The 15,167-nt window shown below is 41.3% G+C and overlaps 1 protein-coding gene across 9 annotated transcripts in view; it reads left to right on the top strand.

Moving 5' to 3' along the window:
- gabbr1a (gamma-aminobutyric acid (GABA) B receptor, 1a) overlaps positions 1–15,167 on the top strand; it is a 204,737-nt gene that overhangs the window by 156,505 nt on the left and 33,065 nt on the right. For all 9 annotated transcript variants that reach the window (XM_061955983.1, XM_061955960.1, XM_061955976.1 and 6 more), the window contains one exon: positions 4,704–4,781. In XM_061955983.1, coding sequence (XP_061811967.1) covers positions 4,704–4,781 — 78 coding nt within the window. The remainder of the gene's footprint in view (positions 1–4,703; positions 4,782–15,167) is intronic.

Here is a 15,167-nt window from a genome sequence, read left to right as displayed (position 1 = left end):
TTTTAATGTATTATAAAAACGTTTTGTTAAAATGAAGCCAAAAATTAAATTTTACGTGGTGCCTTTTATTTTGAAAAGTATCAAAATAAATGTTGTTACCGGTACCAAAATATTGCTATCAGGACAACTTTACTTTGCCGTGAAAAAGGCCGTTCGCCAGGTTTTTCTGCGTAAGCAAGTTAATATATAAGGCCCCTGGCGACTACACGAGACTGTTTGAGTGGAAACGTTAATTGGAGTGTTTGAATGAGCTATTTACAAGCAGAGTAGCATTATCATCAATCAATGCTTGTTTCACACATTTCACAGGCAGACATGAAGCCATCACACGTGTTTTCTGAGCACTCGTTATCACTTTGATAGGGAAAAGCGATGTGAATCATTTCTGAGTGTGAATTTCAAGTTGTGCTTTCAGCTCATGCCAGAGTCTTTTTAGTTGAAGTTGCAAAGTCGTCGTCTTTTGGTACTTTAACTTTAGGGTGTTTCTAGGATTACTGGGATTGGCCAGCAGGCTGCGTTTAGGCTCCACTTTGTCACTTAATGACTTCCCCTGCACGCCACGAGGTTTAGGATTATACCCCAATTATTTTCTTCTTTGCTTCCTTGAAGGATGAGCCTTCACATTCCGGCCTATTTCCCCGGGCTCCTGCCTCGCGCTCCCCACTCAGATTTGCTGTAGAGGTGTCAGAGGTAATTTGGCCCCCGCCATAAAATGACCCGCCTTGAATTCGCGGCTCACCGGGGGAGCTCATCAGTATTCCTGGTCAAGACCGCCACATAAGCTCCTTTTTCCCCTCCCTTTCGTCCTCTGTGTTTGTTCTTCTGCTCTTCATCCCTTCTTTCTTCTGGCGCACGCTGTTCCACATTTCATTAACAAGGAAGCAGTGGCGTGCAAGGACAGACACTTCATTAGGTACACCTGCACGATCCAACGGGCGCCGTCGTGCATCATTATGTGGTAAAATGTCCATAAATTTAAAATATGAAGTGAAACCTTTGAATAATCAAAACAACTTTTACCATGTGTAGCTCAGTACATACTTGCCGAATATCGTGTTAAAGGTGGGGTATCGTATATTCGGACTATAAGGCATACTTAAAATCCTCTAATTTTCTCAAAAATCCACAGTGCGCCTTATTACCCGGTGCGCCTAACGTACGTTTTAATTCTGGTTGTGCTTACCGACCTCGAAGCAATTTTATTTGGTACATGTTGTAATGATAAGTGTGACCAGTAGATTGAGCAATCAGACATAAGAGATATGTGTGGACTGCAGGTTGACGCCACCTGTTCAATAAATGACGCTAGCAAGTACCCGTAAGCAACCAACACCAAATTGTTGATGTTTCATTGAAAATATAGAACATTACACACGGCAGTCAGAAATCTGTCAAAATGTCTTAGACGTCTTCGGTAAGCTACAAAGCCGCATAGCTTGATGTATAGTCACACGTGCTGTGCTTTGAAATATGAGTATGATTATGATGTGTGTATAAGGATCCCAAAATGGCACCTATTGGGAGACATTATCTGACGTTTTGTTTCGCAATATTATACAAAACCAACTTTTCTTATATTGGTACCTGCTGATGTGTACTTGGGACCTACATAAGTCCTGAAAATTTGCACGCCTCCGCCATCGTAGTCAATAAGCTCCTTCTTTTTCTCTATCCTCTTGTTGTGGGGCATTCATCCTCAACCGTTGCAATTTCTAATACAAAGTAGTGTACAGGTCTCACTTATATTTGTCAGTAGATTAGCTATGGAAGCGCTAAAAACTACAACAAAGATGGCGGAGACAAGACGCTGTCGAAGTGGAGGCATGTAAATAAGACCGCCCACAAAACTGCGCATCCTGGAGAGACGGTCAGAAAGCGCCTGTAAAACATAATCTTTGCAACATTTCGACCAAAGAACCACCATTACATGTTATGTAGACCACAAGGAAGTGTTTTAAATGTAGAAAAAAAAATCATAATATGACCCCTTTAATGCGCCTTATGTAAGGTGTGCCTTTTGTATGAAAACAGACCTGAATAGACCCGCTCATCGGCAGTGCGCCTTAGAATCTGGTGCGCCCTATGTCCCGGAAAAATACGGTAAAGTACATTCTGACTTTGTTGACTTATCAGGACAAGGATGTATGTACTAAACAGCCAAATTGGTACTGTGTTCATGCAGCCTGGATTATGTTCCTGTGCCATCATGATCCTCTGAAACATTCTTGTCTGGGTTAAGTGCGTGATGTGCAATTCTCTGCCGCAATGTTCAGGGTGATGTTTACTGGAGAGTCAACTCAATGAGCAACCATGGCACTCAACGACTCTTTATTAGCTTGTTGGCTTCCTTCGCTGTGATCGAACCATGGCAGTTAAAGAGAGACGGGGCGTGTTATTGCAGCTGGAACCACTTTTATTGCCAATGTTCAACAGAAATCAGTGGCAAAGGTATCTGCAAAGGTGAGACGTAGCCCTCTGAACACTCAGGAAATAAATTAGTACGGGTCGACCAATCAGAGCCGTATTTGTGACACGACAGGAGGGTTCGATGGGGGTAAAGAGCGTACGCTGACGCTTCATTACAGAAACATGACGCGGACATGACTCATCGTCAGTGCCAATTTATTTTTTACTTAGCCGTATTGTACTGAGCAGCCAGGACAGATACATTTGTATGTGGTTGCTACACTAGTGCTACGTTGTCACAAGTTTGGCATTATATTATTATTATAGACACAATTTGATCGTTATTAGGTGGGTCCGGATCCCATATTGAAATCGGTGTAATATCAGCAGAAAAAACAAGTATGGGATTATATGGGATCGCATCTAAAATGTGCGATACAAGCGCTGCGATACAAGAAGTCCTGCAGTCCTTATTTTTAGTGAAGTCATATACAAAAGGTAAGCAGTAGGGCTGTCCCAATACAATTGTTTAACTTTCGATACGACACCAATATTGGAACCTTGAATGTTGGCCAATACCAATATTAACCCGATACGATATCAGCGGGAATCATAGCACATCGTTTTCATATTTTGTAGTGTGCAATGTTAGAAAAGGTTTGATCACGTTAGATTAGTCAAACACAGATAAATAGATATAAAAACATGACCCTGATGACAGATTTTGAAGTGGAGTGTTAATTTGTGACTTGGCGACACCTAGTGGTTACAATAATTCATTAAATTAAGGTCATGAGCGCAATAATTGTTGATTATGGTCGGTGACGTTATCGCTTGTGTTTTTCCGGCGGGAAACGAAGATGCGTGAATCAGCGCAGTCAGCAACACGAAGAGGAAAATGGCTGTGGCCACTGCAACAACACCGTGAGCGAAAACATCAAAAGTATGGCAACGTTTCACCGCAAACATGTCAAAAATACAGTTAAGTCGCTCAATTTGCAAAGTGGACCTGGCTTTTCACGGCAGTGTGCATTTAAAGTGGAGGCACGCTTGACATTTGGAGGATGCAGTCTGCGACTCTCGTCGGCCAGATAGTTTGCTCGCTAACTGTTGAAAACAATAGCTTTCATTTAGGCCAAAGCCTGCTAGCTAAAATTTGTCTACATACCTTTGGTAAAATAGGCATTTTTCTATTTTGTAGCAGCCTAAGAAGCAGCACCGTAAACAAATATTTCTGAACAAAGTAGTCATCTTTATTGTCTTTATTGTTAGTTGCCAAATGTCTAAAAATATATCAAGCTGAATTTAAACAAAAAGAATAGGTGTGTCATTCATAATCTGATTAGTTGACTAATCGTTAAAACAATCGATGAGGAGTCGACTATCAAAACAGTAGATAGTTGCTGCCCTAGTCATGAGTAAGTTGAATATTGTGGACACGTTTGTTACTGGATACTTTGTAATACACTTCAGCTTTGGTGACTTTGTATGTGTAATTAATATGCAACTATAACTATTTGATACTTGTTTATATTCACAAATGTGCTGTTTTAGTCTGCAATTTTATTTAATTAAGGACACTTATTATGTATGTCGAGTTTGTGTGCTATTGTGTGCTTCGCTGCTGTGTAGCTGCTAGCTCCTAGTAGCCTATATGTTTACCTTTTTGTCAATGACTTGACTAAAACTGAAGAAAAGATTAACCCTGTGTGTTTATTGGAGAACATTTTAGATGTTAACTGTCTGTCCAACTTAAAATCTGCAGGACTGCTTGTATCGGATCTGATATCAGAGATTTGAGATGCAAGCGATGGCGACTTGTCCAGGGTGTACACTGCCTTCCGCCCGATTGTAACTGAGATAGGCTCCAGCACCCCCCACGACCCCGAAGGGAATAAGCGGTAGAAAATGGATGGAGATGCAAGCCAATATCTTCCAATACTTTTTTTTTTTTGCTGATATCAAGCAGTATCAATATCGGATCTTGACACTCTAAAGTATGATCACTAATATCAGTGTAGTATGGGGAGTTAAAAAGATGCTTCAGACACCCCTAATCATTATCATTTCTGGTTCTGTGTTCATTAGCTTGCTGTGGTAGTATCACAAAAAATACACACAACCCCCCACCCAAAAAGCAAAGCGCACTCCTTTAGATGCTGACTGTCCTTCAGTCTTGCATAACATCGTTCATAAGTAGGTTTTTGTGCGCTTTTTTATCTGTTGCATTAATAACGTCCTCGATAAAATATAAGTCTGTCACGGCTGTGATGATGTCTACTCTCTTTCCCGCGCAGGGGGCAGTTACAAGAAGATCGGCTACTATGACAGCTCTCAGAAGAACCTCTCCTGGTTTGGCAACGACGTCTGGATCGGTGAGATCAGTTTGTTTTTTTTGGACAAAGCTACAAAAAAATGCAAGATGTTAAAAGACTGCATGTGCGTCACACATTAGCGACAACAAAGAGACTGGGACTCAAATCTTGTTTATTGTCCTTGGGAAGGGACAGGACTCGCAGGATTTGGCTTAAATCTGTCAATAGCTCCACTCGTCCTATTTGTTGTCCTAGGATGTTTATTTTCATTGTCAAGCAGTCATCACCGGACAACTGATGCTCTTGTTTATTTAAATCAAACAGAAATACTATAACCAACAAAAACGCCCCTTCTGCTCAGCAAGAGAACATACTGTGTCTTGGGGCCTTGTGTATTATTAATTGCATGGATTTCCTACAAAAATTCAGACATATTAAAATGTGCGCACATAGAAATCCAAGCACGTTTCTTTGTTACATAGCAATCAACTTGGAATTGATCCCAGATGCCCCAGGCCACGCCCCCTAATAAATATACGCTAATCATAATGAAACGTGTGAACGTTCCAATGCTGAAAGTGAACTGAAATGCCGCTGGAATGTAGATTGTATGTAAGAAGTTTGAATGTTGAAACGATTTAAATGTTGAAGAGCTGACGCTAAACTGAAATTCTAGTACAGGGGTCTCAGACACGCGGCCCGTGGGCCAATTGTGGCCCTCGAGCTGTTATTTTGCGGCCCGCAAGTTTTATATGAATGGCGCTTGACAGCGTCATACCTGCCAACCCCCCCGATTATTCCGCGAGACTCACGAATTTCAGGGTAACCATTCTCACGAATGTCTGCCGATTTTCACCCAAACAACATTAAGGGCGTGCCGTGATGGCACTGCTTTTAGCGCCCTCTACAACCTGTACAAACAGCGTGCCAGCCCAGTCACATGTTGTATTTGGCTTCTCTACACACACACGTAAGTGACTGCAAGACATACTTGATCAACAGCCAAACAGGTCACATTGATGGTGGCCGTGTAAACAAGTTTAACACTGTTACAAATATGCGCCACACTGTGAACCCACACCAAACAAGAATGACAAACACATTTCGGGAGAACATCCGCACCGCAACACAACATAAACACAACAGAACAAATACCCAGAATCCCATGCAGCCCTAACTCTTCCGGGATACAATATACACCCCCGCTACCACCAACCCCAAGTGCATGTTAGATTTTTTTAAGAAATCTTTTCTTGCGGCCCAGCCTCACCCAGTTTCTGCATCCAATGGCCTCCAGGTAAATTGAGTTTGAGACCCCTGTTCTAGTAGAATGTGGAAATGGTTTAAAAGTTAATATGGTTTCAAGGTTAAAATGGTTTTAGAGGTGATGAGCAGAAGCTATACTGAAATGTAGTATGCATCTTGAAATGCTAACTTGTTACGTCTTCGACGCATGGCTGCGATTGTCGTGTTCCTTCCAAGGCAGAAAACAAGCAGGAGCAGCGTACAGGTAAGATTTAAGGTGTATTTTAATCAATCAAACGCAGGACAAAAATACAACACTGCGGACGCTAGCAAGCGTGGAGCTAAATAAAAACCAAAATGTCACCAAGGGTGAAAAACGGGGAATGCTGGAGGGCAGAATAATCTCAAGAGCGAGGAGAAAACCAAATGTTGCCTATCGCAAACATTGACCCAGCAACTATTGCTGGGTGACAGGAAACTATAAAGGGGAGTGATTAACCAAAACACCTGGTGGGAACACTAATTGCTAAACTAAGACAGGTGAGGAGAATCAGTGCCCATGGAAACCAACAGTAAACAGGGAAAGAGGGTGCACCCAGGAAACAGACTAAAACAGAAACATTACCAACATAAATCATGCCATGATCCGGGTAACGGATCATGACACTAACTGTTGGTATAGTAGAAACTCTTCTACTATACCAACAGTTAGTGTCATGATCACCGCAAGAGGTTACAAAGAATCTATACATTTTTGCTCTAAATATATCCCATTTGCTAAAATGCCAGCATAAAATGTTAGCATGCTAACAAGGGAACAGCTAGCATACTTCTAACATGGCACAAAGTAACAAAACATGGCATTATTAGGTGAAAATGTACAAAATTAGCTAAAATACTAGTATGCTAACAATAGCAGTGGAAGAGCTACCATACTTCTAAGACGGCGCAAGTAACAAAATCTATGTTTATAAGGTAAAAAAGTAAGAAACTAGCTAAAATGCTAGCATAAAACATTAGCATGGTAACATTAGCATAGTAACAGTGAAACAGCTAACATACTTTTAAGATGGCACCAAGTCACAAAATCAATGCTAATTCGGTTTTTGGACTTTTGAAGCAATGAATATTTCTGATAAGAATTTTTCTGCATAAATATTGTTTTACAGTGAATTTGTATACACTGATTTTTATTTTTTTACACAATTAATTTTAAGACACTATATTTTGACAAACTGAAACATGTACCTGGGGATAGGTTGATTGGCAACACTAAATTGGCCCTAGTGTGTGAATGTGAGTGTGAATGTTAGACAACTAGTAGCCAGCGAGAAGGTATATTTTTGACGTGACGGATGTAAACAGAGGTCACGACACCGGAAGTAATATACTGCCCCCTCAGGTAATACCTGAGGGGGCGTGGCTACATGATTGAGTTGCCAAATGGGAAACGTTTTCTGAGTTCTTTGCATGCATGTTATAGAATTTGTCATTGATCTTAATGTCTGTGTTGGCCCTGCGATGAGGTGGCGACTTGTCCAGGGTGTACCCCGCCAACCGACCAAATGCAGCTCCAGCACCCCCCGTGACCCCAAAAAAGGGACAAGCGGTAGAAAATGGATGGAAACAAACACATTTTGCCCACTAAATTCGGGCTAGTGAAATGTCCGCAAAAAAACGGGGAAATCTGCGTTTTTAAACATTAATTTTCGTGTCAAAATATCACTTGCGCGTTTCGCCTCAGCCGCAGGTACTCGCTGTTCCTCTTGCCTAACGGCGCACTGAGCCCCCGAAACAAGCTCGCCTGCGTTCACTCTCAGAGCCACAACCTTGGCGGCTGTCTTCTTTGCTGCTAATCGTATTTGGATGATTACAATCTGAATATTGTTAGTTCCCAAACAGTTGCAGTTCTAGAGTATTTATTAGTAGCCAGCAAGACGTCAAGGATGTAAACAGAGGACACGACACCGGAAGTATATTATCTGAGGGGGCGTGGCTACATGATAGAGTTGCCAAATGGGAAACGTTTTCTGAGTTCTTTGCATGCATGTTATAGAATTTGTCATTGATCGTAATGTTAGTAAATTATGTACTAAAAAGTGTTAAAAATACTTTTTTTTAGAATAAATCTAAAGGTAAATATAGAGTAGAATAGCACCCAATTGCAGGAAATGTATTCTTGATTTTCAAAATGTTCCTCTTTTTTGTCAGTTTTCCTGTATTTTTTATTCAATGAAATTGTCACCATATATGTATGATGTAAAAAAAAAAATCCAGTTCACAAAAAATGTTGTTAAAAAAAAGTCCAAAAAAAGCTTTCGTAATAAATTAACCTTCACAGTCCTTGATGTGAACAGTTTAGACACCTGCTGTCGATGGATTAGCCACTCGTCCCAATACTTTTGTCCATGCCGCCTATTTCAAAATAGTTTCTCGTGTCACCAAATCCGTTTTTTGCGGGGCATTGACCCTCCCTGGTGGGCTGACATACTTGTTTGAGTGTGCTATTCATCAATGCTGCATGCTGCGGTGCCATAAAACGTAACTTTTGAGGAGAATGAGGCGTTACTCCTGAAGGCACAGCAGCCGATTCCGAGTCGGAGGTCATTTCTTTCGCGGAGCTCGTCGTTCCTCACACAAGTCGGCGCTGACTCAGTGAGGAGGACGTTTCCGTGGCTTATTGGACATTTTAGGGTCGTCACACTGAGAGCTTCTTAAGTGAACTCATCCACTTGTTTGCTCTCCTACTTCCTCAGTCCCTCCCTTTTTTTCTTTTCTTCCGTACCTCTCTCGCTCCGCGGTCGCCCTAACAACCACTTCAGCTCAGCTCTCTCGTCTAATCGCTGTGGCAACTGTTACAGAGCTGCGTCTCCATGGCAACGCTCTGTTGCGATTTTAATATATATATATTTTTTCTCCATCAAGGACACTGAATGGTTAACACACACTAATTATGTGCATATGAGACGCAGCCGTCTATTTAGGGGTTCAGATTTATTTCAGATGTTTTTTTGAAAAAAGAAGACAAAAAAAACAACAAACGAGTAATGAAAAGAAAATAACAACATAGTGATGTGTTTCGAATATGTATACAGTTACAATGTTTACACTTTCACATTCCCACATGTCTGAAAAGGAGTAGGAAGAAGCAGATCTTATTTAATCCTACACTTTTTCTGTCTAGAAATAATTTGTAATATAATTGTTCACTTCCTTTTTCAGTCATTAACACAACAATAAATACATATCAAACAGTTCATATGATTAGGTAGTTAAATTATGCTACGGTTCACATAATACTGACTATGTGATGGATTATATTTCATTTATTAATCAGGTTGAAATTTTCTGCATTTAACACATTTTAAAGATCAATAAAAAAAATAAAAAAATAAAATAAAAGAAGGTTAACGCCCACTGTATGGTAAAATCTTGCTGTAAATATCATATAATAAGTAAAGATGTCTGTAATTAAAATGAGTTAAATGTACATATATGTTTCATTTAAAATACAAAAATATACATCTTGTATATCGATTTTCATTAATAATTTGTTCCGAAAGGTCAGGCTCAACCTGAACATCCCCAAAACCCAAGCACTTTTTCCCCATAAAAAAATACTGCACATCCAAATGTAGTAGTTTACAAGCAATAATAAACATTTAACATCACTTTTACTTTTATTGCACACTCTCGTTGGCGAAGATGGCAATGAGCAAAGAGGGAGGACAGGAACACCGGCGCCAGCTTTCTTGAATTCATCTGTGTTTCTCACTTTCTTTATCAAAGTGCTTTCACTCGCAACTTTCTTTGGCCCTGTGGTGGATAATTTCGCAGTCGTAGTCAATCCAAAAAAATAGGACGGTCTGAGTCTCCAAGGCTTGGATGCTTTGTTTCCACGGAATGATGCACGGGTAAACGGACGTGTTTGTCGTGTGCAATATTTAGCCGTACAATAACCTGGGCGGTGTACAAAAATTGGGGTGAAGATTTTCCATAAAATGGGGCATGTGAAAAACGAGGTACTGCAAGGTATACAGTGAACACAGTGTACAATTCGAAGTGTATTTCGACCAGGGAGGTTCTGTGTAATTTCATTTGGCCCGCCAATGGGTGGTTACCAAATTTAACGAAGTGGCTGGGGAGAGGGCAGTCTGGGCTGCTGCCCCCGCGACCCGACTTGGGATAAGTGGAAGAAGATTGTTAAATGGATGAATGGGGAAAAAAATAGCAGCTTAGTTGCCAGAATTTTGCGGTAAAAATAACAGTGACACTGTTCTTCAATGTATTATTGCACAGTAAAAAAAACTGGCAGCTCAGTCACCATAATGTTACCGTAAAAACAACAGTGATACAATTTTCAACCACCTACATTTTACAGTAAATTTCTGTTTTTTTATCGTAAAATCCACAGATTATTTTTCTTTCTTTTTTTTATAGGCTAATTTGCATTTGAATTTGAGACCCCTGCTCTACGGTAAAGTTGCAACCTTTTGGCGCTCTTTGGAGAAGGGTAATCTTGGTCACCATGCTTGGCCCACACCCTATAATGAAAACCTAAACACTTTGAAATTTAGCATCCCCCATATGTTTAATCGGTCTGGGTAAAGTTTGAAAGCGATCGGATAAAATACCAAGAGGAGCTCCTTTCAGAACAACACCTGGAAATGGCAAAAATCTGTTGAAAATGAGCTTTTCCATAGGGTTGTGAATGTTTGAGCACCACACAATTCATTCGGTAACGATTCGATTCAGAATGAAATCTCAATTTTCGATTCAAAATCTAAATTTTTTATAAACATTCTTCCATACAGTAGATAAACAGCTCTAATACATTTCTCTATTACTTAAAAGAAACTTGGTCTTGTTTTAAAACAAAATCTACCCAAACATTTGATACAAATAAGTCAACAAGAGAAGTATTCAACTTTTCTCTTTTCTAAAGTCAATCTGCAGATTGATCATCTACATCAACAATATGATTAGCCTGAGTGGCTGGAAAGGACGGATAAAAAAAACAACCATATATATATATATATATATATATATATATATATATATATATATATATATATATATATATATATATATACATATATATATATATATATATATATATACATATATATATATATATATATATATATATATATATATATATACATATATATATATATATATATATATATATATATATATATATATTGGTGCTGCAACCATCGATTAATTTGATAATCGACATATGAGGCATTTAAGAAACTCAGCCCTGACAGCTCCGCAAAAAGAAGACATGTCCGGTGAAAAGAGGACGTATGGTCAGGACCGAGCTCGGTCGCTGCTAGCATGCTATCACTGGACATATCCTCTTTTGCTAGCATGCTAGCAGCTAACGGGCTACGATAGACTGACCATACATCCTCTTTTCACCGGACATGCCCTCTTTTGCGGAGCTGTCAGGGCGGAGTTTCTTGAATGCCTCAAATGTCCGGCATTTTGAGTATTGTTTACACAACGTGCAGTACGCTACTTAATATGTCCGTGTGGAAACTCGTTCGGCACACCTCCGCACCGAAACGAAACCCCCGTTCCGAAACGGTTCGATACAAATACATGTACCGTTACACCCCAATTATTTTGATTATTGTTTCTCAGCTGTTTGTAAATGTCGCAGTTTATAAATAAAAGTAAAAAAATAAAATAAAATAAAAACGTAGCCTGTGCGCATGCGCAAAGCATAGATCCAACGAATAAATTAATCGCCAACTATTTTTATAGTTGATTTTAATCGATTAGTTGTTGCAGCCCTATTATATATATATAATTTTTAATTTTTAATTTATTTAATTTTTAATTTTTTTAAACACATTTTTATTTTTTTTAAATCAATTAAGAATCGTTACAAATAAGAATCGGGATTAATTAGAACTTTTTTTTTTTTTACACCCCTTCAATGTTTTGAGGTTGAAAATATATACATGAGGCAGAGTTGTGAATAACTGAATTAAGCAATTGACAATCTCTACTACCTTATAGTTATACAGTAGGAGAGGGATTCATTTGGCCCCATTCCTGGGTGGATCGCATGTTAGAGGAAAAGTTTTTTTTTTAATCCTTTGGCAATGCAGTCTGCTGAAAATGATGGAAAGTGTCACTCTACATAGCAACTGGCGCTTTGATCAAAGTTGGAATTGCCACAAAACACATTTTAAGATATTCAACACTCCACTGCCACCTGGCGGCTAAAGTGGACAGTGAACCACCACCCACCCCCCCAATTGTCACATTTCATGTGTCAGGTAAACCGTGACCAACGGGTCCATATGAATCCCCTTTCTACTGTCTATGGCGGTATGAGGCTAAATTCCTCACTTGTGGTGCTGTTACATGGTAAAAATCGCTTTTGGCCCTCTGAGGCAAAACGTTTGGACACCCCTGATTTAGACCTTCACGCATGAGCGCCGCTAAATGTGTGAGACGGGAAGTTCCAAGTTGTTATTCTCACGCCAGGTGTTGAACACCTGCACACTTAGTGAACACAAGTCGCTATCAATAGAAAGTGTGAGCTGATATTTCACCGGCATGGAGGTCATGTGGAGGTGTGAAGCCGTCCTCAGCTTCGTAAAGCAGAAACAAGTTCGAGCAGCACATCGGTGTTAAAGAAGAAATCTTCAAAAAAAAAAAAAAAGACCGGGTAGCAGGACTTTTGTGTCACATGTCACGCGGCAATGTGGCGAGTTGATTTTGTCACCAGTCAGGCAGATGGCGCCGCTGAAACGTCAGCTGTGTTGCCACAGTGACGTCTCTGCACAGTGTCCTGACACCCCATGACCCCCGGGGGGCAACACTCCGACGCCCTCCGCTGACATCTGACACATCAGCTTCACGTGGCGCTCTCACACACGCACACGCACGCACACACACACACACACACACACGTGTTCTCACCTAATTTCTATTTGTCTCTCTTACACACATACACACACACACACACACACACACACACGCACACACACACACACACAGACACACGCACACACACGCACACACACTGTCACCCAATTTCTATCTAGCTTCTTTGGGGGCTGTCTCACACACGCACACATACACACACACACACACACACACACACACACACACACACTTTTCTATCTCTTCAACAGACACAAACCCACACTTATATTTGCACATACTGTACACACATATTCCTACCCAATTTCTGTCTGTCTTCCTTACACACGCGCACACGCATACTCATATTCTCACCCAGTTTCTCTATCTCTCTCTCACTAACGCACACAGACACACACATTTTTGCCCAATTTCTATCCATCTAACTCACACAAGCATACACGCAGGTGCTGTCTCACCCAAAATGTCTCTCAAATACACACACACTCTCTCACTCTCTCAAGCTGTCTTCCTCAATTGCTCTCTCACACAAACACACGCGCGCACATACGTACACACAGACACACACCGTGCATCTCCGTACATTTCTGTCAGTTGTATAGCTCAACACACATCATGAGATGTTTTTTAAAGACACACACACACGCACACACACACACACACACACACACACCTCTGCAGGGCGTCACACATGTGGTCGGTCTGACTCTGTAGAGGAGGAGGGGGTGTCGAAGAAAAACAAGTTCCTCCTGGTCCATCTGGCCCTTCTCGAACCTTCATTAGTGAGCAATCCTCTGGTTAGAAGCTGCAGCACGACTGAATCATTCTGCTGTTAACTCTTGGAGTCTCGCCGCTTTTAATTTACAGCAAAGTTGGCTGCTCACTGAGAGAGACACTCTTGTTGTGCCCCCAATAATTAATTTGTGTTAACTTCATAAGTATTCTCTCTGATGAAATAGTGATTATTAATACTCAGGTTTGGTAATAATACATATGGGTGATGATAACAGAATATTTTAGAATCAAACATTACTGGTTGAGGATGAATGCAAGTTTCACAACAAAATGTGGAAACCCTTCCAGAGGGATAACACAAAGTCCCTGAAATTATGTTGGCCTTCATTTTTAGAATATTTTATTTACTTTCATAGAAAAACAGTGTGTTCAACCGTTGTGGCTGATCCAAAACCACAACTTCTGCTTTACTATTTAATTTTGTGGTATTAACACTGGTAATGTTATTTACTGTTTTCTACATTTGCGGTATAAAAGGGGAAACTGTCACGAGGGGGTTGCAGCTTGCTGCGGTTCGTTCTCTCAATGCAATAGACGGCTCCGGACAAAGGCGTAAAGGTAGTATTGGATTTATTAACATAAATCACCCAACTACCAAAACACAAACAACACAACAAAAAGGCAAGACACGTGAAGCTAATTCTTAGCAGAAGCTATGGCATGGAACATGAAAACTTACTTGGTCAGAACGTGACGTAAACAGTGTGACATAATCAATGAAGCCAGGCCGACTGACTGGCAAAGGTAACTTAAATAATGCCTCTGATTAGTGCTCGGGAAGCAAGTGAGCGGCTGAGCACTAATCAGAGACAGGTGAACACAATAAGTCGCCATGGTGACAAAAACAAACAAGGAAGCCTAAACGGGAACTAAAGAAGTCCAAAACTAACAGAACATAACTAAACAAAACATGATCCGGACCACAGATCATGACAGAGCGTTTGCAGGCCCACCCGAGATGATGGTGGCATCTGCAGGCCCACCGGAGATGATGGTGGCGTCTGCAAGCCCACCGGAGATGATGGTGGCGTCTGCAAGCCCACCGGAGATGATGGTGGCGTCTGCAAGCCCACCGGAGATGATGGTGGCGTCTGCAAGCCCACCGGAGATGATGGTGACGTCCGTAAGCCCACCGGAGATGATGGTGGCATCTGCAGGCCCACCTGGGCTGAGGTTAGCCATGAGCATGGCGGAGGTGGCCTAGTTGGGGGCTGCGACTTGGCATGCCGACGGACTGGTGCTGGTGGCCGGGCCGGAGGTTGTGGCTTGGCAGGTCGAAAAACTGGTGGTGGCGGCCGGGCTGGAGGTTGCTGCCTGGCTGGGCGCAGCTGAGCCACCCCACCAGCACAGCTTCCGGCCCCAGCTCCCCCCCCCCCCAAAAAAAGCGGATACCAGACGCGCTCCTAGCGGTCTGGAACAGTCTTTCGGGGTGGGTGGAGGGAGGTCATGAGGCAGAATCCTCCCCTCTAAATTGCCCAAATTGTCTCTTTCACCCCT

This window comes from Nerophis lumbriciformis, linkage group LG04 (assembly GCF_033978685.3).
Source record: "Nerophis lumbriciformis linkage group LG04, RoL_Nlum_v2.1, whole genome shotgun sequence".
Classification (NCBI taxonomy): domain Eukaryota; kingdom Metazoa; phylum Chordata; class Actinopteri; order Syngnathiformes; family Syngnathidae; genus Nerophis; species Nerophis lumbriciformis.
This window is presented reverse-complemented; position numbering and strand designations above follow the sequence as displayed.